Source organism: Plectropomus leopardus, chromosome 9 (assembly GCF_026936395.1).
Source record: "Plectropomus leopardus strain MGB_pleo_1.0 chromosome 9, ASM2693639v1, whole genome shotgun sequence".
In the NCBI taxonomy this organism is placed as follows: Eukaryota; Metazoa; Chordata; class Actinopteri; order Perciformes; family Serranidae; genus Plectropomus; species Plectropomus leopardus.
In genome coordinates, this window is record NC_142184.1 from 11076017 (window position 1) to 11102097 (window position 26081).

Below are 26081 nucleotides of genomic sequence, written 5' to 3' on the forward strand. Positions count from 1 at the left end.
TAAGCAATCAATTATCCAAACTAACTAAAGCCTCTTTCCAAAGCTAACTGGTTCTCTAAAATAAACAAGGCACGAGAACAAAACATTGGGAAAAAACAATGTATTTACAACCATAATACATGAATATAATTTCGCACCATTTGAACTGAGTGTTGCAGCAAGAATTTACCTTCACACGAGGACAGTTGAGTGGAAATTTATCTTGCAGTTATCTTCATATAAGAGACTGTCTTCATGTAAGAGACTGTCATCTTGTCTGTATTGACCATTCTTTAATACTACAGTCACAGATTTTAACGGTTAGTCCATAGAGAATAATCAGTGTCCAGGTGGCTGCAGTATGACGACAGAGGCGATTTACAGCACAAGTGCCTCAGTGAAAGAGAATTTGCTTGTACTTTGTGTTGGGAATCTGATCTCTGCTCTTCAACCTCCTCACTGCTTCCCTCATGTGCTTGGGCTGAAGCGGTGGCGTGTCGCCCCACTTCTCACAAACGTCCAATGCTGTGAGGATAAAGACAGACAATATAACTGCATGAAAGTAAAACTAAGAAGTGCAAATGAAAAGCATTTATGTGTTGTAGTTAATTTGGTGTGAACTCTCTCCGTTTTGTAAGCCTACCACTCACCTTCCTCAACAATCTCACCAGCAAAAACCTTAGAGATACCAGACATAGCAATCACCACGTTCTGAGACACCGATGATCCGGTTATGGACTGAATCAGCTAGAAAATGAAGAGGAAAAAAAAAACATCAAGCCAAAAAAGTAGTTTTAGAAATGTAAAAACATTCAGGCATTAGGGACACTAACCCTCTTAATAGCAGCCTTAGGGAAGGCAGAGCGTCTGTACATCTCATAGCGATTCAGCTGCTCCTCAGAAAAGGACGACACCAAAACTCTGTAAGACGAAAACAACAGTGTGACGTTACTGGGATAAAACTTAAAGTGTTTGGTTTAAAATGATCTGTTGGAAATCTCAAATCTTACTGCATCTTTTGTATTTCATCCTCGTCAACTTTCTGACGCTTCTCCTTCTTCTTCTCTGGTTCCACCTTCAGTCTTTTGGAGGCAGGTTGGCCAGAGGTTCCTTCCTCTTCATCTTCTCCAGCTGCTATTTCCTTTACAGAGGGACACAGATTTGTTTAGAGCCACTGAATATAATGAAATGCCCTTTGTGAAACCATATAAACACATTCATACAGCCAAGACAGTGTTCACTTTTAAATTGTCTTTTAGTTTGTTTTGCGTCTTTGAAACCTAGCTTGACTGGAAAAACATGGAAACAAACAAAAGAACAAATGACACAAAAGTTAGCAGGACACTTGGAAAAAGAAAATACCTAAAAATCAGTAAAAAACAAAACAATACAACAAAAAAAAAACAATACAACAAAAAAAGTTAAGAAAAACATGGAAATGACTGTGAGAGAGCGCTTAAAAAGTATAAAAAGTTTTGTAACAACTTTAAAAATATAACTATTTAATTTTATATGTAGATTTTCCTGAGGCTTATAGAAATTATTTTCTTACAGTACTAATTTCTTGCCATTTTTGTAACATTTACAAAATTGCTCATTTCCTTTTCCCCATGTTTTTAATGTTCCTGGTCACTTCAGGTTTGAAAATGATGGAAAACAAAAAAACTACCTAAGAAAACTCTGGTATGGTACACTGGTGTATTACTTTGGCCTCACTGTTACATGAATTACTCCCTGAACTCACAGATTTACTCTCCTGTTTGGGCTGATCTTGAGACGATGACTCTTTTTCATCTGCAGGTTTTGCTGTTGCAGGTAACGTTACATCTTCACTTTCCTCTGATTTGGGATGCTCGTCGCCAGCAGGAGATATTCTCTCAGGTGTCACCTCTGGTTTGATCCGTGCAGGGTCGGCCATAATCACTCAGATCCTCCAACACTGACTGACAGCCTCAGTTTCTGCAAATATCGACCAGGTATTTGATTAGTTAACGTTAGTTAGCAGTTTGGCTAACGCTGGATAGCTCTCACTTTGGTGCTGAAGCTACACGACGACCGTTTTCTTTCGTGTATACTTAGCTGAAATATCACTTTAGGGGAGAAATCTCAACCAAGAGTATACGGTGTTGTGTTTATGGTCGCATTTAGGTAAATAAAACTGCCTGGATACAACATGTACCTACCTTCTGTGCAGCGAGGCGACAACGAAACAGCAGGAATAACCGAGTTAACGGTAGAGGTAAGCTAACGTTAGCTTAGTAAGCGGAGCTAGTTAGCAATGAGGCTAACAAATAACGCTGAGATTACCGAATTTCGTGCGACGATTAATTACATTTAACGTTGGTAACTCCTTGCTGTGAGAGCAATGATAGCGTCAATATGCTACGTTTCTTGTTTATTGCTAGAATACTACGCGGGTTTCCGTTTCCTGTTTTAAAACGAACTTTATAGACACAAGCAGCTGGATACAAACACACGGCAATACTTTCATATCTAAGCGAGCGAGTATTGTGTGATTTTTATTTTTATTCACTATAAATGTTTGCATTCTTAATTCATTGCTGAATTCTTAAACTTCCAAGTGATAAAACTGCCAGTTAAACCACATTTTAGACCGCTGGTTCTCAACCTACGGGTCCCGACTCCCATTAGGGGTCGCTAAAGCATCACCGGGGGGACGTGAGGCCTTCTGGATTTTAGGAGTGTAAAAAAACTTAAATAAATAGTCTGCCTATATCACAGAATTTCAGTAACACTCCTGAAGAAAACTAAATGAATTTGTTATTGTTACATTTTAGATAATAACAAAAATAATCTCACATGATAAGGGAATGGTAAAGACCTAAATGCAAGTTAATAGGCCTATATATGTAGCCTTCACTCTGCTAAACTGCCTTGTCGTGTAGTAGAAAAGTGCACAGTGAGAGAGCCCAAAACTAGTAGAAGATTGGCCTAGTGTCAGGAAGAAGAAAACACTGAATTTCTCAAAAAAAGAGAGATTTTTAAGTGTGTATGGTTGATTTAAAATGTATTGTTATACATTGAATATAGGCCTAATGTGAAATAGCCATATAAGGAACAGTATGTAACTAAGTGACATACTATGCCACTTAGTTTGGGTCATCTGTTTACTTCATAATAGAAAAGAGTTCCTTGAGGGAAAGGTTGGGAATCACTGGTTTAGATGACCATCCCTACTGTTTACTGTCTATGCTGTCATCTTATCAAATGTCATGAAATGTTCCTGTTCACACCATGAAGGACTGAAAAAAGATTAGACATTGAAAAGATTAAGGACATTGATAAGTTGCTGATAGTCTCATTCACAGTTGTTACATTTGGTGACTGGATTTATTTTAGTGTAAATTAAAGTTTCTGAGCATTATTCTGATAAACAGTGTTGGGATAATTTAATTATTGTAACTAGTTATAGTAATCAAATTACAAAATAAATGTACTTGTAATCAGTTACAATGACTGAGAAAAAAATCCCAGTTATATTATGGTTACTAATCAAAATGTTGATTACAAAGGGGTTACATATGAAAAAAAATCTTTTTCAGTGAAAAGTTTATATGCTCACATTAATGAAAACATTAATTATGTAGCTTTACATCTTTTTGCTGTTCAGGAATGTTTTCTTTTGGCATATTTTTGGACAAGCACAGGTTACCTGTTGCCTGTGGCATAGTAACACACCTGGTACAGTGGTTGCTAAGGAGGCTGCCTGTGCTCTTGCCTGTTTTATAGTTTGCTGGCAATATGTTTATTTCCGCGATATAATATCCCTTTTCTCGTTTTTTTTCTCGTAAAATTAAGACCATATTCTCATACTGTTACATCATCATTATTATAAAATTATGACTTTTTTCCTGTAAAACTACGTCTTCATTCTCGTAATATTCGGACTTATTTCTCATAATATTACAACTTCATTGTTGAAATCTCAAAAAAAAAAAAAAAAAAAATCATCAACGTGGCCCTAAAATTCCGTCCTTTTAAAGGTAACCCTCCACCGCTGATAAATAATGTACAGTCCCTTAAAGGGTTAAAATTGGGAATTTGCTCCGGACTCTATATGTGACACCAGAACAGACATTTCAACCACTGGATGGGTTTAATTTTTAAACTCTCTGCTCACTTATTTGACGTACTTTAGGTCGGTCGCCATCTTGCTTAGACCGATCCAACTTCCACATGAATCACTTAGGGCGGGGGAGCCAGGGGTTGTGTATGTGTGTGTGTACGTATGTGTGTGTGTCTGAGGCGTTTCTGGATTGGAGATGCAGAAAGAAAGGGCAGTTTCGAGGAAGTGACGGACGAGGCTCAGGGGACTGGTCAGAGGAAGTTTGCTCGGTGGTGGTACCGTGCTGCTGAACCAAACTTTTCCCCCCTGAGCAGCAGCGGCACCGTGGACCGGGACCAGGCGACGGAGGGAGCTTTTGTTTCCTCTCCACACGAGAAGCAGCAGCAGCGCTCAGGAATAACTTGAGGTCGGGACCAAAACGGGGATCGCAGAGGAATTTCACTCCCGCAACCCAAACCCCCATTTCTCCTCTCCTCTCCTCCCCGCCGCCTCCTCTGATTTTTTTCCCCGGGATCCGCGATGGGGAAGGAGCAGGAACTTCTTGAAGCGGCGCGGACGGGAAACCTGGCCGCCGTGGAGAAGCTTTTATCGGGGAAGCGACAGTCCGCTGGCACCGGCGGCGGATCGTCTGGGACCGGGGGAAGCGGCAACAGCGGCGGGCACGGCGCCTCCTCTCACACGCTCTCCAGCCTGCTCAGGTAGGCTTTGGGAAAGGAAGCGGATATAACTGAATGGAGGACGACCACAAGTGTTGTCCCTGTCAAACACTATCTCATCGGTTTCTGTTATAGCCTGAAGTATGTTGAATATTATTCCACAGAGTCATGTTTTTTTCTTGCATTGCCAAACAAACACAACCTAAACCCGTGCAGCGCAGGAGCAGTGGCATGCTTCTTTGTTAGCTCCCTGTCTCTGCCAGCTGCACTGTAATGTGCATAAAAGGCCTGGTTGGTAATGATGCAACTAAACTACAGAAATCTGCAACAAAACAGCCCATGGGCTCTTTAAAAGCTAACACAGATGTATTATTAATTGCTTACATTCAGTCTAGACCTGAACATTCACTAATGAAGGCGCAGTAGAAAGCCAGCTACAAGAACCAGACTTACAGTTTTCAGTAGTATTAATTTGGAAATCTTTTTTAAGCCCAAAATTGGACTCATTTTCCTTAATACAGCTATATAGTCTGGCAGATTTCATTTCTGTTTTTGAGTAGTTTCAGAAGGAAGCCCTCGGTGAGCTAGACATTTGATGTGGTTTTTCGAATCTATGCAAGACCTACAGTGAAAGGTTAGAAAGGTTTAGCTGCTCTGTTGAGGTTTTTGCTTGTCAACATTGCGTTTTGGCCCTCTCACTCCTCCCTTTATCAGCTGTGAGCTCTGATTCAGAGATAAGAAAGCAGACTGCAGTCAGCATGTACCTGTCTTTCTTGCCCATGTGCCACCTGTGCACATACTGTAGTCTGTTAATGCGCAGATAAAAATGCTTAAAACTCATTTATAGTGTTGACACCTTTCCCTAAAATGCAATATAATGGTAAAATTCTTGATAAGGGGCCTAAGTCCCTGTTTTTAATAACATAAGATGGCATCAGATTTCTCACATATAATTAAGAGGCAGTTTGGCTGCGTCTAATGTACCATCCCTTTAACTTTGTGCTGATGAGGGCTGCTGCCGGGTAATATTAAATAATAGGATGCAATATAATAGATCTGATAAGTTCTGCATTTCATTTTGTCCTGCAGATCTTATCTGAATTATAGGCTTAGCGCAGCAGGATTGTTGAATTTCCCTGGGCTGAGACACTTTTTTCTGAAGATGATGTAGTTTCATTATACAGCCATAGTTGAGATAGTCATTGTGCTGTATGAAATAATAAGACCTGCAACAGCTCTGTTGTTGAGAAGAGCCTATTCCTTAAAGGGACAATCCACACTGAAATCAAAAATACATATTTTTCCTCTTACCTGTAGTGCTATTGATCAGTCTAGATTGTTTTGTTATGAGTTGCTGAGTGCTGGAGATATCAGCTGTAAAGATGTCTGACTTCTCTTTAATAAAATGGAACTAGATGACACTCGGCTTGTGGTGCTTAAAGCACCAAAAAAATACATTTGAAAAACTCAACAGCAGTGTCTCTTTCTAGAAGTCATGAATTGGTTGCTCAAGATAATCCACATTGCTTGTTGTGAACAGTTTCACACAAGAACTCTTTTCTTTCTACTGAACTACACTCGCCAACTGTATTATAGCGCAGAAGGAAGCGTGCATCTGCTGCTAGTTCACTGCTAGTTGATGTTACCGTTCAGCCGAGGGGGGCGCCATTAATGTTTACATCTAACACTATCACAAACACAAGCCTCTCAATCATGACTAGACATGCTTCCTTCTGCACAGCCATACGGTTGGTGAGTACAGTTTGGTAGACACAAAATAGCTCCTACGTGAAACTGCTCACAAGGTTTGCTGTGATCTTGAGTAACCAGGTTATGATCTTGATTCTTAAAGTGTACGATTTGCTGCATCGAGTACAAGTCGAGTGCCATCTAGTTCCATTATATTGTAGAGAAGGCGGAGATAACTACGGCTGATATCTTTCACTCTCTGCAGCTCACATCAGAACAACCTACACAGATAAATAGCTTCACAGGTAAGAAACAAACATGCATTTTTGATTTGGGAGTGAACTGTTCCTTTAAAGCTACACAGGCTTCTGTATGTCTGCACATAGTAGATAAAAGTGAAGTATAACTGGTAGACGTGTTCAGATCAAACTTATGGTCAGGCTAAGTGCTGCATGTCAAAGCTTACAAGTGGCTTCTCTGCACTTTTATTTTAATGATGAGCACATGCAGTCGAATGTCTGTCAATCAAAAAATAATCCTGCTCCTCCGGGAGCCCTGTGCCAGCCACCTTGTTTCGAGGGACAAGTGTCACGGCGAAACTCGAGGTGATGCATCACTGTTACTCAGCGCAGACTGCACAATGTACTCTAGGTAATTACATTAAAGCCATCTAATCGGAAATCCAATTCAAAGATGTCATGTAGTCAAGGCTGGCTCTGACTCTCGCTCACAGATCTGGGGGCGGACTGAAGAGCCCGTTGTGTCATCTATTCTAACTTGCGCAATCAATGTTTGGCAACAGTAGCTCTGGGAAATTATTGGCTAGACTTTGTAGGAAATGAATAAACTAATAGTGTACAGACTTTAAAAAAAGCCTGTTGTCTGTGGGCACCTGAGCTTACAGGACAGTTGAGAGATTTGTGACCGTAGGACAGCCTGGGGGATTGTTGCTATTGTGTGTGACATTTGATTTGGTTTGCATAATGAAAATGTCAATACGTTTAAGAACATCACAGTGAATTACTACAGTGGCAGAGGCTGTGGGTGGTGGGCGTGTTTCTTTCTTTTCCCCTTTACCAGAATCGCTTTGTAAGTTGTTCATCATCCATTGTTGGAAAGTGTGGGCCTGTAATCCTGTCAGAGGAGATTTGATCAGTTTGATCTTTCTCTTGCAAATTATAGCCTGTGTTGTTTGTGATGTTAACATGTAGAAAGGCGTGTGTAATTTACACATCCTGCACTTTGTTTTTGTTAATTTTCTAATAATAATATTGCAATTTCCAGGCCATTTCTTGCCAAGTTGCACATTGCCATTTTCCCCATGTTTTTAAAGTAAATCAAGTCAATTTGCTCAGGTTTCAAAGGTTTGGATACCTTTGAACGGTGTCCAAACGCATTACAAGAAAACTGGTGTAGAGCCAGGTTTCAAAGGGTTAATTTGACTTGCTGTATCTTGTCCTGTTATAGGAAGATATTATGCCTCTTTTGCAGAATTTAGTCAGTAACAAGTACCCGTCTCTTGTACAGATGAAACCACAGGCTATGCAGGTGACTAGGACAAACTGATCAGTTTTGTCACTATTCATAGGAGGTGTGTTGTGTGTGTTCTCACTAGATTTTTGGCGTTCTTGCTCAGGAATGGCGTGCATGTCAAGACTTGCGTTGTTTTTGTAACCAGGCAGTTGAACAGCTCTGCTCTGAGGAATGTCTGCTTTCCCAGGAGGCTGCATCCCAGCGGTTGCCATGGGATAGACAGCGACCCCCGGCATGTTTAACACCGCCGCCGCCCCAAACATTTGTTCCATAGTGTTCCATTATCACCTAAATGAGCTGGGCGGGGCTTCCTCGAGTTGGAAGGTCATGGTGTAGCTTTCATTGATGCAGAAGTAAGCTTGATGAGTTGTTACTGTTTGTTGGAACTAGTTAGGTCATAGTGTTTTCTTTGGTAGGCAGAGGTGTGGACTCAAGTCATATGACTTAGACTGGGATCAAACTCTTGTCACCAATTTGAGGACTTTGGACTCAACTTGACAAAATCAAAAAGACTTGCAGCCCATTTTGGACTTTAACACCAATGACTTGAAGGTTCACTTGGATTTGAGCCTTTTAACTTGAAAATACTTGATATCTTCCCACAAGCTCGAAGATGAACAAATATGTTATTCAAAAATAGTCCCATAAATAAATTATTTTCCCTTCATTTCCTGAATTAAGTCAACACTTAATTCTCCAGATCCACTCATATTTGAACCAATCTGACAGAATCCAGTCAAGCTGCAGGAGCGAACGACAAGGAACTAACATTATATTACTGTAAATTTTAGTCTAGAGATAATTTTCTTTGAGTACAAAAACTACACAATGGACAACAACTAACAAATTGCAGTGTGCAAAAATATGTGGGTTAGATATTTAAGACAGAGACGCAACTTCCAATAAACTTCTTTTAACAAATAAAATCAAACTTTAAAAAAAGAATTTATGAATGTTGTAAATTTAATATATTTTTTACTCTGTTGCAGTGTTGCAGTGGTTGTGTTTATTTATTTATTTTTTTTCGGTTTTGTTTGTCCCTTTTTTATCATTCTCTGTGCCCTCTTTTGGACATTTTTGCATGTCTGTGAAATCAGCAAAGGCAGAGTGAGTTTGTTATTTTTCCTCAGCAGCAGTTTGACAAGTTTGAGTCACAGGATGGTTAATTGATCGGTTGCTCCGGTCAGACCGGATCAGATCAAAGGATGAGAGGAGCAGCCGCTGCAGATGAGAGTGAAAGCAAACTTTAAGAATCAGCGCAATGAACTCCTAAATTTCACTTTCACTGTGTCTGATGTTCTGCTGCTCCATTTGTGCCCAAAGTACACTCTGTATTCTGACAGTGTTGTGCAATCAATGAACTAACAGTTTATGTATGCCAGTAGTGCTCCTAATGAACAGTCCAGCTCCACAAATATATTATCAGTATGTAATGTTGTAATTGTGGCAGGCCGCCACAAATACATGATTGTGTGGGACACCCTGGTGGGGTCAAAAATTACAGACAGAAAAGCAACAACTTCCAGTAAACTTGTTTTAACACATAAATACAACTTGAAAATGTAATTGTAATATATTATTACTCTGTTGTTAAAATGGAATTACATCTAGTGAAGAGAACATTATGACTTGTTTGGGACTTAACTCGAAGTGTAGGACTTAAGACTTGACAGTCTTGACTTGGGACTTCAGTGTGCAGTCTTCAGATTTACTCTTGACTCGCAAAACAATGGCTTGATCCCAGCTCTGATATTAGGCCTCATTTTAGGTCATGCATTTGTGTTTTCCTCCATACGATAGTTTTCACTAGGGCCCCATGACCCGTTTTGATCCCATTGGTCTACAGGAAGCGCTCTTCACTAGCACTTCCTGGACAAGGTTGTCCAAACACAGGCAGCTGCTGCGGTCAGACCGGAGGTAAGAGCAGTCCCTGGCAGGGAAAGTGCCTGCCCACTGAGGGGAAATTAACAGAGGAATGCATGGAGTTCTGGACAGACGCTCTGAGAGCTTAGCCAGATGAGGGCTCGTCTCCCAGCTTCACAGCCATGTCCTTTGTCCCACTGACAAAGCGTAGAATGATGTCTTTTCATATTCATATCAGTCCCTAAAGACCATTCGGGGGCTTTTCTGTACTTATTTGGTTTTACAAAGAAAATAGAGCTGTCATTTGGATAGAATTGGACCACCTATTTAGAGTGTCCTACTCGTAGGTGAATACATGCAGGGCTTTTGTAATGTTTTGTGATAAAAATCTGCTTTAAATACTTGCATGGACCTCTTGAAATATGTTTTCTCTATAACATGTTACTCCGGTAACAAGGAAGCATTTCTATCAGTGTGATGACTTGGTTAGCATTTTAAGAGGCTTGGGCAAAACTCCAGATCATTCCATCCCATTACATCCACAATTTCTGGCTCATCCCAAGCAGACTCATGCTGTCAGACCGGTGTCGGCGAGAAAACGTTCTGCATAAAAATGAGCACACACTGTCCTTTTTAAAAACACAAAATTTCCGCAGAGCTTCTCTGTTATTTTGTGCATGCAGAATTCACTGAGTGTGAAGGTGCACTGTAGGACTTGAGATGGTGTGTCTGCAGATGACAAGCTCACAGCGGGAATCTGACACCCTCAGTCTTTAGACAGGTTTCGTATTAGCTCTTGTAAACTGTCTCCCTGCCTCCTGTTGTGTGCAGATCGGGCAGCGTTAACAAGGCAGTTTCTCTCACTTTAAGAGCCTCGGATCACTCCTAGGTAGCCAAAAGCTTGGCAAACAGCAGGTCTGGCAGTCACATTTCATCAACTGTTGACCTCTGAACTGCAAGAAACTGTAGCTGGTTCAGCCCAGGAGGGAGCAAGGGTAGCTGGGAAATCTAACACCATCATGTTAGCATTCCCGGAGCATCTGAGTTTGGGATGCTCTGCTCGGCGCGTTATGTTTACGGCCCATGTTTGTGTAGTGTAAGAAAGCAAGCAGAGAGGCACTTAGGAGCAGTGATGAATTCCACATATGTGTGAGTGTGTGTGTGTTTGGAGGGCAGGGGGGGGGGTTTAGAAACTGACAAATACAGTGTCCTTTCCACTCAGTATGTAGCCATCATTACTTTAGCTGAATGGTGGTGGGGTAAAAATAGCTTTCGTTTAAGTGGGTCAGGGGATTCTTAATTAGTTTGTAGAAGAAAAGTTTTCAAGGAGTTGTCTGAAATAGAAAATATGTATGTAAGGCTGCCAAGCAGTGATAATAATAATAAAATTTAAGATTTTTTCTTGGGCTTTTGGCCTTTATTAGATAGGAAGCTTAAGTGTGAAAGGGGTGAGAGAGAGGATGACATGCAGCGAAGCGACTGAGGCTGGAATTGAACCAGCAGGATGCAGCTTCTGTTTTAATAGTGCTTTTTAAAATATTATAAAGTAAGGTTTAAAAATTAGGGCAAGGGCTGCAACTAACAATTATTTTAATTTTCAAGGGCCATCTGCAAGTAGAACGATAACTATAACAATAGCAATTTTAGCTTTGATGAATGATAGGTCTGCAAGTAACGATTATTATCGACTAATCTGCCCATTATTTTCTCAGTTAAATAATTGCTTTGTCAATCAAATTTCATAAAATGGTGAAACATGTCCCGTGTAATTTCCCAGAGCCCTCCACGTCTTCAGATGCTACCAACAGTTCAAAAATTTAACTTATTCATTCAGTGTATTATTATATATGATAAAGAAAAGCGTCAAATTCTCACATTTAAGAAACATGAAACCAGCAAAAGATTGGCTTTGTGGCTTGATAAAATTACTAAATCAATTATTTGAATATCAAAATTAACATTTCTGTAAATGTGCCAGTGTTAGCCATCAGGATCATTTTCAACTGCAGTCCTTTGGCGAGATGTTCTGAAACCTGTAAAATGATAAAATTCACATAACAGCAGCAGGACTCCATAAACACAGCAACAGCTACAACAAACAGGAACTCCCAAGACAGAACACAAACCATGTGACGTAACTAGAAACAACAGAACAACAATACAAACCAACAGCACAGCAACAACATACAGCATTTTTAACACAACATAGCCCTGCACACAATAGTTATGCATGCAGCATGAAGAAATGACACACGCTAAGCATAACACGCAGGCATGCAGAGCAGCCATAACAACAAGAAACAGCAATAGACAGAAGCAGAGATAAAATACAGGAGTCATAACCCTTAATTAAATGTTAAAAGATGCAGTCATGGATGAACAATATGTTTGTAAGCACTAAAACACAGACAGGCCATGCAACACAAAGTTAGACAGGTTGTCAATCATTGTAATATGTTTATTCTTAAAGTTAACCTTCAGGATGTAGGTGGCCGTTTAGTTCTCTTTTTGTTTATAGTTTACAATATTTCTGTTCCTCCTGTGTTTAAAAAAACCCAGAAAGCTGCTGCATGAGCAGGACAGCAACACAGAGACACATTCACTGCGTCTCATGTGCGCCTGTTCATGTGACCTCTGCTTCACCCCACTCACTGAAAACCTTATAATAGAGCCACCACAGCGACCAGAGACGTCGAGCCCATCCTCTGGACCTGTGCAGTTCTACATCATGAGTGTTAGCTTTCTGTCAGCGGCCCCCCGACCCCAGACATTTTCATCCGTCTGGCTTGCTCACCGGCGTCTTCCTTTCTCTCCCATTCTGCTGCTCTCAGCAGTCCTCCTGCCCACCTGCTGGGCCCACGCCAACCTCCACCCCACCTCTAGACTTCAAACATGTTGTACTTGGAGCCAGAGTAATAGCACTGCCCTCAGTATGTTCACACAGGAAATAAATTATCCAAGATCCCCTTTGATTTTATATCTGTGCAAACTGTTAAGGAACAAAAACAAATTATTCTGGCCAAGCATGACTAAGCAGATTTGCAACAGACTGTAACTTTTATACTCACCTACATTCATGCACGTGCAGCATATTAATGAATAAGGTCTGGTCACAAAAATTTAGTCTTAAAAATGTTGAGTTTTGTGAGCAAACTGAGCAGTATTTGACGAAATCTTCAACCATACAAACTGGATCAGACAGAAGTTTTGTGCTATTTCCAGAAGTGGGTTGTCAGCATAACTGAAAATAACTGCCCGTCCATCCGGCAACATTTTAGTTGAAACTGCACATCAGCTTGCTTCTTAAAGCAAAATGCTCAGGGGATGCTGGTGTGAAACAGTGAGATCTCTGTTGTTTGTTTGTGCACAGTGGTGTCTGCTGTGAAGTCGGTAGGGGAAATGCCAGCTTGTTGGAAACAGCCTCTTTATTTCTCCCCATCTGATTCTCCCCTATTATCTTCCTTCTGTAGTCATCCCACCTTTTTTCAGCCTGCCACAGTGATTTTCATGCCCGTCACTTTGATTGTGCTGGAGCCTGGTGGACAGCTCTGATCATCTGTGGACAGACGCAGTGTTTTCACACCTCCTGCTGCAGCACAGTTGCTCTGTGAAATAGTCACTATGTTGTGTTCAAGAGTCATTAAGACTTAATCAGGCTTTGTTAAAGCTATGTGCTATACCTAATTCGCCGAATATCACTGTCTCCATTTTAATACTTTCTGTTCCTTTATAACTGTGGCTGTTTACTGTAGCACTAACATAAGAGAAATACATTTCATTAGCCCCTTTCAAATGTTTATCGTCACACTTATTGTTTAAAAGGATTTTCTTAAATGGCAAATGTTGACAATTTCACAATTTGGTTGATTTTGAGGGATTCCCACAAGAGTTAATCGAATACCAACGCCAGTAAAGCATATCACATATCGCACTTTAATGACACCACACTTTAGGTTCAAGTTCTACAACCGCCGCTAAGTTTGACCGATTGATCTCAGGTTTTTCAGCCACCGTTCTTTATAATACAGGAAACAGTGTGGCGCTCACTTCCTGTTCACAAACACTCATATTACAGCCAAACAGTGCACTAAAATATGCTTCTGAAGAAATTTTGGGAAGAAAAAGGGCAGGAACAGAATCTTGGTTTATATTTTATTAGCACTGCCTAGTTTTACAGTTTGATCTGAGTTTGGTCTAAGTTCACAAACATAAGCACGTGCATTCTGTAGTTCACGCAGCGGCCCAAGAGGGTTTTGTTGGCACATGAGCAAGGAGTTGTGGTTGCTGGCAAAATGGGGGGAAGTCAGCTACAGTTAATTTACTCATACTATCCACATTGTTATGATACAAAGCTGGCTAAAAGGCAGCAAATTGTCCCTTAAAGTGTTAGTCATAGAGTTGTTGACGCCTTTTATAACTGTGTCATAAATTTCCAGTTTCCCTGTGCTGCCAAACTTGAAATACTGCCTCAGAACAATAATCTGGTCTGTAACTACCTCCACGATCAGTGAGCATTACTTTGTTGCAGTTCTTTGGTCGTGACATGATGTCTTGACTGAGATTTTACCTCATTAAAAGTACTCTTCAGCAGGCCTGGAGCTCTCTGGCAGGTACTTCAGTCACTGAGGAGGAGACGCTCAGGTTGGCCGTTTGGCTGCGGGGCATCTGGTTTCGCCACCCGCCAGCAGTATGCATAATTAAGCCCAATTTCCCTGACGATGGCTGACATGCGCCAGTCACTGCTGGGCTCAGTGCCCCAGGCTAGACTAATCCCCAGTGTGGTCACACCACTAATAGGCTGGAGGAAAAATCTGTTTATTTGACATCGGGTTAACACCCACCTGGGTCCTTATTTGCTGAAAGCTAAGACTGGATTTTGCCTTGGCTATTCCCCAGGGCTCCATAAATAAATATGTAATCATATACCATGATTTTTTTGATACTGGCGAAATAGAAACGCTTATTTTAATACCAGCTGTTGTTATATTATTCAACTTGTTGGTGCATGATGCAAGTCGTGCACTAAAAAGATTTGCTCTGCAAGGCAGTCAAACTAGTAATTCTGGTTAGTCATAATGTGTTGCAAAACTAAATAAGCATTGTAATCATTATTGTTTATCATACATCTGTTTTTTCTACCTCTGATAGAGATCAGATTATCAATAGTAACTTGATTTAATCAAACTGACAGATATATTTAAATGCACCAATTATTTAATTTGATAGTCTCTTGGTTTGAGAATCACGGATAAAAAAGCCTTTTTCCTCAGTAGAGTCATGAGGAGTTTGAGTCGTGAGGTGGATTATTGATTTGATTAGAGCTGATCAGATCAGTGGATTAGAGGAGAAGCTGCTGCAGAGGCAAGTGAATGCTAACTTCTAATCATCAGTCAGAGACCCTCAGTTGACTGAGATTTCCTCAAGTTGAGCAGTCATTTTTTTCTGTGCAGTGTACTTCTGGGATTGTTTGGATCCCCAGATTTTGGTCCAGAGTGAGTGCTCTTGGCTTTCATGCTACTCTTGGCAGCTGCAAACATGCAGGCAGCAGCAATAAGGGAAAGAGAGTCTGTACCATAGGGTGAAGAAGTGGTGAATTTACAGCTCACAGCAACTTGATAAAATATAGTCTCTGGCTTTTGTTTATATTCAGTGTCAGCAAAAACTGTTGTGGCACATTTGTGATACAACGTTAGCACCGTTTGCTTGTTTACTATATGGCATGAATGCCGCTGTTGCACTGAATGTCTTACTGAATGTCTTACTGAGCCTCGTTCAAACTGTAAAACTTTTTTTATGGAAAACAAAATTGAATCGCCAAACATTCGTATTAAACAGCCAAATCTGATTTGACTGACATAATTCTTAGTTGGGTACAGCCCTAGTGGCAGCAGATTTGTTAGTTGTGGCGGCCTGATACAAATAAATACATATGTGGAAAACCCTGATGTATTTTCCAATATCGCTCCTTGTGAACTGTCCAGCCTCAGAAATATATAATTTATACCTGGCAGCAGGTGTTTTGATCGTGGCAGGCTGCCACAAATAAATGAATTTTGGGGAAACCCTGCATCTTGACATTTGGACTTCAGACTAAAACACAGTGGAGATTTATGTTAAACCCCACATATTTTGGAAGTGAATGTCTTTTATAAATGCCTTCAGTATGTGTGACTAACATCAGCAGGCTAATGCAGACAAAACATAAAAGAGGGGAAATGTTATTATCCGTCCTCCTCTCGTACTGGCTGGGCTTTGTACGACACAGAATTACAGCCCCCCAGAATCTTTTTCAAACTCCAGCTTCATCCCGCTGATATTCCCTCAGGGAAATTAAGGATTAGCTCAGCCTTTCAAACAGGAATTCCTCCGTCGGTTCGCATGAATGTGCCCCCTCCCAAACCAAATCAACTCTGTTTTGCCCATTGCCCTGCTATGGGCCTAAGCCCCGTCCCTCGGTTAGGTTGGTTGTGAGCCGTAGTAAGAGGATGAAGTGGATTGTCGAGCACCACTCTGACTCATGCCCTTGAGTGCCATGCTGCCAAAATGCTCAGAGGACGCAACACTCGGACTGCACTTAAAGCTGCCACCGCAGGCAGCTCTGCTTACAGCGGGTTTAAATACCATGACAGTGAATAATTGTAATGAGCTGACATCTTTGTTCCCGCTGCATTCAGATTATTTTGATAGCGTTAATTAACACCCATCACCGCTGTAATATCATGGAAACAGAAAAACAGAAAGTGACATCATCCTGCGGTTTGTGATGCATGACACCACTGTTACTTTTTCATTGGTCATGTGACACAATGTTTGTGTTTCTGAGTGGCATTTTTAGAACTTCTGGCAATGACACATCAGAGTCATGACTGCTGAGGAGGACCAGTGTGCAAAACCATCATGCATTTTAGCCTTTATTCTAGATTTCATTTTTAAAATTATGACTTTGAATGTCAAAGGGCAATTTTGCAATATGTCTCATGATATACCTCAGTAAATATAGTTTTATCTTTCACATATAATTTAAACCAAGCAATTTTTTTTATGCTTTCTGTTATTTGTCACTGTTTTATCATCATTATCTGTGGGCTTTTTCTTTACTCGTCACAGTGATTCAAATTTAGCTTTAACTTAATGTTCTTATTTTGTTTGTGTGCAGCTGTCGGCCTTAATTTTCTTGTACATCTACCATGATGATAATTTGTCTCATGTCTCAAGAGTTATTGTCAAAATTTTGGGCTTGGACCTGCAAGACATATAACACAAGATCAGGGCTGACCTGGATACTTCAAAGCCTTGATCGTTGCCATGGTAATTGATTTCCAAATCAGTAGTCGAATGCTCTGTTTTTCTGTACCATTACGCCCAAAATCCCAAATCCCCCATAAATTAAGACATAGTTATCCAGCGTAATTCATTATGCATCAACATTAATTATTTGTTATTCTGAGACAGAAGGATATTTAATCGATCTTGACAGCCTTACTCTTAACACAATATCCAAAAAAGTCGAGCGTCTTTACAAAATGTATGAAGATGACCCCCAAAGAGCTGTGTGCCAGAAATGCCAAAGGAAATTGGCATGCCACAAATCTAGAACAAACTTTGTGAATCACCTGAAAAGCAAAGCATTATTTTTTTCTATCTATTTATGGCTAAAGCATTATTTTTTTCTATCTATTTATGGCTAAAGCATTATTTTTTTCTATCTATTTATGGCTAATAGAGGAATGAGTCTAGAAGTCATTGTTTTTTTTTGGAATGGGTTATAGGTTAAAAGCCTGAAATAAGGTCTGTAGTGACGCTTAAGATTTGTGAAGATTATGTTTGCTGAATAAAAATAGTTTATTTTCTGCAATAAACCAAAATCCCGTGGAAAAATCCCATAGGCATTTTGACGAGGGAAACGGGGCCAAGTTAGCTTCCGCTTTGACCTGCAGAAAATTGTCATCCCAGGAGGTCTCTATACTTCAACCTGCAAGTCCATAATTTTCCTGTTATTTTAGATGCATGGACTAAAAAGTGTTTCAAAAAATGTTCTCTCGTCTCACCCCCTTAAATCTTTGATTAATCCCGGATATTTTTTACTGAAGCTTCGATGCCCAAAAACTGGTATTTGGGACAGCCCTGCAGAACATAGACTGACTTTTATATTGCAATGTCTTAAAAACCCAGAGAAAATGCACTAATATTTACACATAAAAATCATGTTTCCAAACCCATGTCTAGCCTTCATGCCTCACTCCATTAGTCGTTAATGCCTTATGCCTGAATTTTTTAAATTCTGCAGTCGTAGTCGCCGCTCTGTTCATGTTTATGTTAATTTGTTTATGGGCTTTTTTCTGTAAGCCGTTACATAACTCTTTATCTAGGACAGCAACTAGAGGTCTGTTTCTGTCTCAGTTTTCCCTTTTGATGTGTTCAGCGGCCATGCACAAGGCAGCGTCTCTGTACTCTTAACTACAAATTTGGTTACTGGTTCGGGAGGAATGAAGAGGAAGTGTTTGTGTGTGTGCAATGCCTTAAGAGCTGACACAATCATAGCTCGCACATTTTTCCCCCTCTCTGACAGAAATTTATCAATCTGCAGCATTTCCTCCCACCACATTTTCCCACTGTAGTATTTGCTCCTAGCACGCCCTGCTTTTGATGTCCCATGTCTTCATGGCTGCCTGACTCGGTGAGATGAGACCCAGAAGGCCTGCTGTAAGGAATAAACGGCTTAGGTTATGACTAGTAGAGTGGTGCATCCCTGTGTGTCTGTGCTCTGTCAGGCCCATTGTTCTGCAGGCGATGGAGCCCTCCAAGACACTTATTTAATGAGACGGCTCTGACTGTGTAATTGCAGGCTGCTCTCTGAGCTATTATAGGAGATGTATTTTAGGGGGGCAAAACAGCCATTACTGCGACAAAAACGAGCAGCAAAGTCACACAGTGGCACCGAAGCTGATATGAGGAGGCTGAGCACCCTGCTGCCGTTCACACATGGATCAATTCCTGTGGTGTCTCGTGAGCTCGTGTTATGAACCCTGCACACGCACAAAATATCCGTTAAAGGAAAAGACAATATTCTTGCTAAGTTGTTTACATGGTTAATGAAAATATGCGACCCGCTAATATTTCTGTTTACATGCAGCCATGCTTAATCAGATTAACGTGCCCTAATGTGTCTTAATCACGATAAAACATGGAAAAGTGGAACCGAATTGGGATAGGATTTTATCACCTTTGTCTTTTATTCCTTCAGTCAGCTTTTTGAGCAAGAGGGCGTGGAAATATTTTTGCGTATCTGAAAGTCTGTTATCACTATCTCAATATATTAGAATGGCAAGCTTTCTGTATTTTTAAAAATAAAACAGTTTAATCTGTCTTTTAATTTCTAAGTATAATAATACAGTTTTTTTTACTTCATTTTATCCAATTTTTAAAATAGTTTTATTGTTGTAATTTTCTAGTCTTACAAAACTTTATTCATGTTATCCATTATCCCTTTGAAATCTGGATCAACATCGCTTTTCTTGTGCCGCTCTCAGGTGGTTTGATTTCTGTCAAAGACAGAGCAGCTTAGAGCAAGAAATGTTCAGGAAATTGCAAGGAATTAATAGATTTACTAAATTATTAAAAACAAGCCAGGGTTGCTGGTTCTAACCAGAAAACTATAATTATATTTATCCTAATTATATATTAAACTGATATAACATAAATATTGTTATTTATTTAAAAAGGAAAAAAAATAATTTTCTTGTTTGTTTTCTTCTTTTTTTTTACTTTCCTTTTTCTTTCCTTGCTCATGTTTTGGTAATTTCTTCTCAAGTTGGTCATTGCCTTCTTCCCATGTCTTTGAAAGAAATCAAGCCAATTTGCTCAGGTTTCAAAAGTTTAAATTGTGTCTGTGTTGTTATTAATTTTGCTATGTGAAAGACTTTGGGCTGCATGTTTGAGCGAAAGGACATAAAGTGGAGTGTAGTTTCTAATGTGTAAAAGTAGGTGATTTACTTCTTCTGTATAGAGTTGGGCTTTTGTTGATGGGCATGCATCTCTATCCTGTCCTTGCAAACTGTTCATTAGCTGGTTTGTGTATAACACACAAAGCTGACCGCAAATGGGCGAGAGACAAACTGCAGTAAAAACCCCAGCTGAAATGCACATTTTGAATGTGTTACATGTTCAATAAATGTTCCTGAAACATGGATAATACTGGCTTATCTCACGTGTTATCATCAGAAAATGCTGCATTCAGAAAAAGGCTTCAATCTGTAATATACAAACAGAGTATGCTGTTCATTTATTGCTGTATCAAATTGAAATTTAGGCATATTTGGAATAATAGTGGAATAAGAAAGCTTGTAAACATAGTCACTGAAAAGATTTACAAATGGCCCGTCCTGCTGTTCTTTTCCCTTGTGGAGTTCTCTCTCTTAAGGCTTTATTCGTAGAAATTACTTTTCTAGCTCGCATAAAAATCCAAGCCAGTTATAATTCATGAAACTGTCCCAATGTCAAATCAGTGTGCACTGATTTTGAGACAGCTTTCTATAATATATCAAAAGCTAAATAAAGAGTCATATATATATATATATATATATATATATATATATATATATTTCTCCCATTCATGATTGATTCTCTGTGAGCCCCACTGCTTTTGCTCCCATTCTCTTTCAGTTTGGCAAATGACTCGCAGTTATTTGGTTCACCAGTGCTGGGATTTCCATGTCGCATGATTTATTTAGGATGTCTTAAGGTCTTTCAGAGAGCCTCACATCTCAGCCCTGGCACTCCATCTCACCACACATCCTTTAGCCTCTTAAATTACTCCCACCCCCTCCCCTCTATCGTCGTTCTCTTTCCTCCTCTCCACAGCGCTCTTTGCAAATTAAAAGAAACAAACCAATCTGAGCTGACAGCTGAGTTCAGCTCCAGTGAAGGAAAGTGCCGCGCTAATGCTGGCCTACCTCACACTTAACCCTTGCATGCTTTTAGGCTGTGTCCCAAAGCTTTGTTTGTTGGTGCTTAAAACAAAAGCCCATTCGACTGCAGCACTTTGCCTGGAACAATCAGGCTGAGGTTGTGTTGAGTTACTGTAAATTAGACGTAATAAGCTCATGTTGGCTGCTGCTGCTCAGTGGTGATAGTTTACTTCCTGGTATTGTGGTTCGAGCTTCAGCTGGCCTGTGCTTCTTCATTCCCGTCCTCTCACATGTTTTTCGACAGAGAAACCTACGCCCCCACCTGTGTGTACGTGGAGTTGATGTGAACTGTGAGAGACTGAGGGGCACTGAGATAGCAATCACAACACAATCCGTCACACCCACAGTTAGAGAGTTTACAGAGGGATAGGCTAGTGTTTGTGTGGTGTAGTGTGTGTGTGTGTGGTGTGTGTGTTATGCAGGGTTAGTGCGGTCATAAAAAAAACCTGGAAAAGTCATGGAATTTTTAAAATAGCAATTTCCAGGCCTGTAAAACCTTTGGAAAACTAAATATACCCTGAAAGTTATGGAAAAGTTATGGAAATCTGTTTCACAAACTTGCATAATATCACATGGTGTGTTCAAGGACTGTTGGAAATTTGAAAATCCAATGATAATGTCTGTTTTTACAATTTCTGGCTGTGATAAATGGCATAATTTTTTATTTTAAAAGAAATTACCTTATATTTTTAAAATCACCAAAAGTTTTTGAGGAAAAAAGAAAAAAAATGGACAATGTTTTACTTTAAAAATGTCAGTGAACATTTTTGAAGAAGGATTTGGAAGGCATGTTTTCTTTAAAATTCAGCATTAAAATAAATACAATATACAGACATTTAAAGCTGTTTGCCCCTCCTTTAAGCTAAAAAAAAACAAAAAAAAAGTTTCTCCCCAGAGGTTAAAAATTATTTGACATGCCTCCCCCTTTTTGCACCACCCCCTCCCCTCTCATAAATAACGATCAGTACTTATATTATATTTAAATATTCAGTTCTAATCCTTTTCTGAATTCATTTTTTAATATATTATAAAAACCCATTTCCTTGTACTGAAAAAGGACTGATAAGGAGCATCAGTGATCGTCGAAGTGAATGTCATTCAGTGAATGTCAGTGATTTCAGAGAATGAATGGTCTTGAAACTTTGCCTTAAAGTCATGGAAAAATCATGGAAATGTCTTGGTAAAAATGTGTTGATTATGGAAACTTAATCAATCCTTTTTTTCAACAGCATCTGGAGAGGCCCCAATGTGAACTGTGTGGACAGCACTGGATACTCCCCTCTCCACCACGCTGCCCTAAATGGACACAGGTAGATCAATGATAAATAACTCTGGGATTTGGTAGAAACTGTGCTTCAGCTCCTCTGTTTATGCTCTGCATTAAATGAGGTCTGCCCTCACGTACAATTGTCCCACTGGGAAAAATAAAGCTATTGATTGGCTGTTTGCTGAGGCCGTGTGTATTCATTAGTGTGGTCCCTTCCTTCATCTGCAGCGAGGTGGTGGAGGCACTGCTACGAAACGAGGCCTTGACCAACATCGCCGACAACAAGGGCTGCTACCCTCTCCACCTGGCTGCGTGGAAGGGGGACGAACATATCGTCAAACTGCTCATTCACCAAGGACCCTCGCACCCCAAACTCAACGAGCAGGTCTGCCGCTGCATTTACTCTTCTGTGGTTGTCTGTGTGTGTGTGTGTGTGTGTGTTTTTTTTGGTCTTAAAGTTTCGGTCTTAAACGTCAAGTGTGTTGGATTTAGGAGGATATATCAGCAGAAATGGAATATAATAAAGTATGTTTGCTTTAGAGTGTAATCACCTTGTTGTTTTGTTACCGTAGAATGAGCCGTTACGTATGTCCACATAGGGATCAGGTCCTCGTCCACAGACATCGTCATATTTCTACAGTAGCCCAGAACAGACAAACCAAACACTGGCTCTAGATAAGGCCATTAGTGTTTTGTTTTCAAAACAGCTGCTTTTTTTTCTACAGTTTTTTTAATGATTTAAAATCCAGAGTCTATTTGTTTTGGAGAGGGAGAGACCTCTGGGGATAATTCAGCTGTCGGTGAAAACCTCTTGGATATCTGGGTTTTAGATTATCAGAGAAAAATAATCCCTTCTTTAAAGGCGAAGTGTGTTAAATTTAGGGGGATTTGGTGGCGTCTAGCTATGAGGTTTGCAGATTGCAACCAGCTGAAACTTCTCCTGGTTAGAATTACTTCAGTGTTTATTGTTCAGGAGGTTTTTATCAGAATTACCTGCAAAGGTCTCTTTATCTCCAAAACAAACAGACCCGGTGATTTTAACGGGTAAAAACACTTAACAAAGCAGTTTCATGATACAACTTGTGTATTTCGGATTCTGTTTGGCATCTCGACCAACATGCTAATGTGTGCTCACCTTTTTTCTCTGATAATTAGAGATCTGGACATTCAGGAGGTTTTCTTTAGACCCAGTGATTTAAACTGCTAGAAACACTGACTAAAGCAGTTTCACATCACAAATCAACGTAACTCTTGTTCTGCTCATTGCTGAGGGGCTTCTTAGTGCAGTGGTTGACACGAAAACATGAAAACATGAAAACATGGTGGAGCAACATGCCGATCTCCATAAATGAGGACCCGCTTCCTATGTAGCAGCTTTTTTAAATGTGGCGGAAACACAACAGTTCTTAATTTTAGGTGATTATACACTGAAGGAAACATACTTATACTATTATATTCAATTTCTGCCAATATAGCCCCCTAAATCCTACACGCTGAACTGTTAAGACTGCACTTTTATTAAATTTATTAATGTAAGAATATGAGTTAGTGTACGTTGCAGACGCATTTGGTCGTCTTTTAAAGTAAAACAGAAACTTGCTCTTCAGCGCGTTTGTTGACCTCCTGTAGTTTCACAATTACAGTTGTAACTGTTAAGTCAGCAGCTGTGGGAAGTCGATCATTTTCCCACAAGCAAGGAGGCCAATTAAAGCAACAAAATGCCACCTGGAGATATTTCTAATTCTAGTTCAGCATGGCATGCTCTGTACTGTATTTGAACAAAGTGAATGTTGAAAAGATTGTTACCAGAACGCATTAACCTCAGTGCATCGTGAGTCTTACTTCTACTGTGGTACCTGAAGTGCTTTGACGCCGTGCTAGTGTGAGAAGTGCTTGTTTTCCCCCCTAACCATTTTAACAGTTTCAACTCATACGTATGTTTTCATATTTTGTTTGGATGCTTTACTGCACAGACAGCCTCCAGACCGGCTCCATCTCTGGCCTGTCCTCTGTGGGAAGAGGAGAAATGAACCATTATGAGCTCCATATAATGTAGTTGGAACCATTAAATTTTATCAAACAAGCCAAAAAAAATCACCTATGTGATATATATATATGCAGTATATCTCATTTTGTGTCATTTCTCCCTGCCTGATCATGACATCTGATTGTTCATTAACTCAACTCTGATTTTGTTTCCCCTTTTTATTTAGTTTGACTCATTTGTGATCATCATTCATTTGTTCATTGCTTGTCTGAACCAAAACCATTGGCCTATCTTCTCTTCCTCCCAGAGCTCTGTAGACCATAAAGAGTTCAAACGCTGTGGGCCCTTTGACCCCTATATTAATGCCAAGGTGTGTACACAGTGCTGCTGAAACATTTCCTTTTTGCAGTGCCTCTTTGCTTTACTGCTGTGTTGTCTTGCTGTGCTTGGGTTTGGTTTGTTGCTGCTGCTGCTTGCGGGGACACTCTGCTGCAGAGATACGGGGAAGCTTTTAATTTCACCGACTATCAGTAGATCCCTGTCCTCTGGCTTTTTTCTCATGCTCGCCTGTGATCTCCAACTTAATTCAGATACAGGGTTTGCTACGAACTCTGTACTTTTAAGGGAAAAAACTGATTAACGTCAGCACTAGCAATTACAGATTCACTTTAAATCAAACTGTGCCAAATTTCAGGACCTGACAGCGCAGTGTATAGTGTGTGTGGGCAGTGAGTGTGTGGTTTAAGGAGACAGTGGCTGCACTCAGGGCAGACAGGTCTTGGCGATCATAGCAGAAGGAAAGGTTACCTTGATGTTGTCTAGTGGCAGTAAATGTACAGTGTAGGATCCAGTTTGCCCGTGAGCAAACACTGCAGCGCCTCAATATCTCCCAAGCTTCCCAGCTGCTGGGCAAAAGTGCTGTGAGACCTTGGTTTTCTCTGGCTCTGTCCATACACAGCAGGTTGCAAAATGTAGATAAATATATGTAATCAGTGCCTTTATCCCAGGCATCAACCTCACCATTATGAGCATACTGTTGAAAAAAATAGACCTGCAGGGTAAATAAACACTTGAGGTTGTGGTTACAAATGTGATGCAGCTGAGACACGATTCTGTGGTGGGTGTTACGTTGTAGATTTTTTACCCGCAATGTGTGTGTTCACTCTACCTAAACTTGAACCAAACGTTATTCCTAACCCTTATCACCAAGGGGGCAAGACACATTAACTGGATGGAAACGCCATTAGGAGGAACACATTTCAGAACAACCCCGGTTCACACAGCCATATAGATGAAAATGGGAAGCTCTCTGTTGAGGTGTGTGCGACACGTTTGACACACTTGCGGTCTAAACACGGAGGTCAATGGCAAGCTGAAAGCAAGTGTGGTTACACTTTTCAAAAAACAACACAACCATTGCTCAGTTTAGTATTTGTAATTTGAAATGCAAAATTGGCCATTGCAACACATCCTACCTGAGGATTATAAAAATGTTCTGAATAAATACAAAATTGTTCCAAGTAAAAATAATGAAACTCAGAAATTTGGACTCATTTTGAATTTTTTTTAAAATTGGAGGCTGAGTGAAGTACCCAAATGGGCACAATTACTGTTTCCAGAAGAATTCCCGGTTATGATATTATTGCAAAAACTATAGAGAAAGTTATTAAAAATGCCATTGGTCTAATTCAACTGTAACAGTTATGGTGCATTTTGTCTCTTTTTTGGCAAATTAAATAAACTCAAAATCCGAAGGGAGGTAGAAAGAGAATAACCACAACTCTCCAAAAGCGTACAAAAAAATACGATTATTATACATTTAATGGAAAGAAATAATGCAACCATATGGCCTTTGTGGAGGGAGACAGAGCAAAAATGTAAATATTATTTACATATTATCATATATGTATTATTAACATGATCAATATTTCATTTTTAAATATCATGGTTATCGTCAACAGTGGTATATCATGAGACATATAAATGGTACCCAACCTGAGCGTGGTGAGTATTACAACATGCCCTCTGTCTCATAAGGTGATCTGCTCACCAG

The 26081-nt window shown here is 40.0% G+C and overlaps 2 protein-coding genes across 15 annotated transcripts in view; one reads left to right on the plus strand and one right to left on the minus strand.

Moving 5' to 3' along the window:
• Nucleotides 1-85: 85 nt before the first annotated feature.
• taf11 (TAF11 RNA polymerase II, TATA box binding protein (TBP)-associated factor) lies at nucleotides 86-2407 on the minus strand. The gene is made up of 6 exons (XM_042491434.2): nucleotides 2163-2407; nucleotides 1724-1938; nucleotides 990-1120; nucleotides 813-900; nucleotides 630-726; nucleotides 86-504 (listed from the first exon to the last, which is right to left on the minus strand). Exons 2-6 carry the CDS (start codon nucleotides 1895-1897, stop codon nucleotides 374-376), a joined length of 621 nt encoding a protein of 206 aa, XP_042347368.2. The 5' UTR covers nucleotides 1898-1938; nucleotides 2163-2407; the 3' UTR covers nucleotides 86-373.
• Nucleotides 2408-4123: 1716 nt separating this feature from the next.
• Nucleotides 4124-26081, plus strand: part of anks1aa (ankyrin repeat and sterile alpha motif domain containing 1Aa) — a 91755-nt gene continuing 69797 nt past the window's right edge. For 3 of the 14 annotated variants that reach the window (XM_088081966.1, XM_042492628.2, XM_042492629.2), the window contains exons 1-4: nucleotides 4126-4764; nucleotides 22004-22084; nucleotides 22270-22426; nucleotides 24336-24398. In XM_088081966.1, coding sequence (XP_087938092.1) covers nucleotides 4586-4764; nucleotides 22004-22084; nucleotides 22270-22426; nucleotides 24336-24398 — 480 coding nt within the window. In that variant the 5' untranslated portion in view covers nucleotides 4126-4585. Of the gene's footprint in view, nucleotides 4765-22003; nucleotides 22085-22269; nucleotides 22427-24335; nucleotides 24399-26081 lie in introns of all 14 variants that reach the window. The other 11 variants (XM_042492630.2, XM_088081964.1, XM_088081967.1 and 8 more) reach the window with 9 other exon arrangements.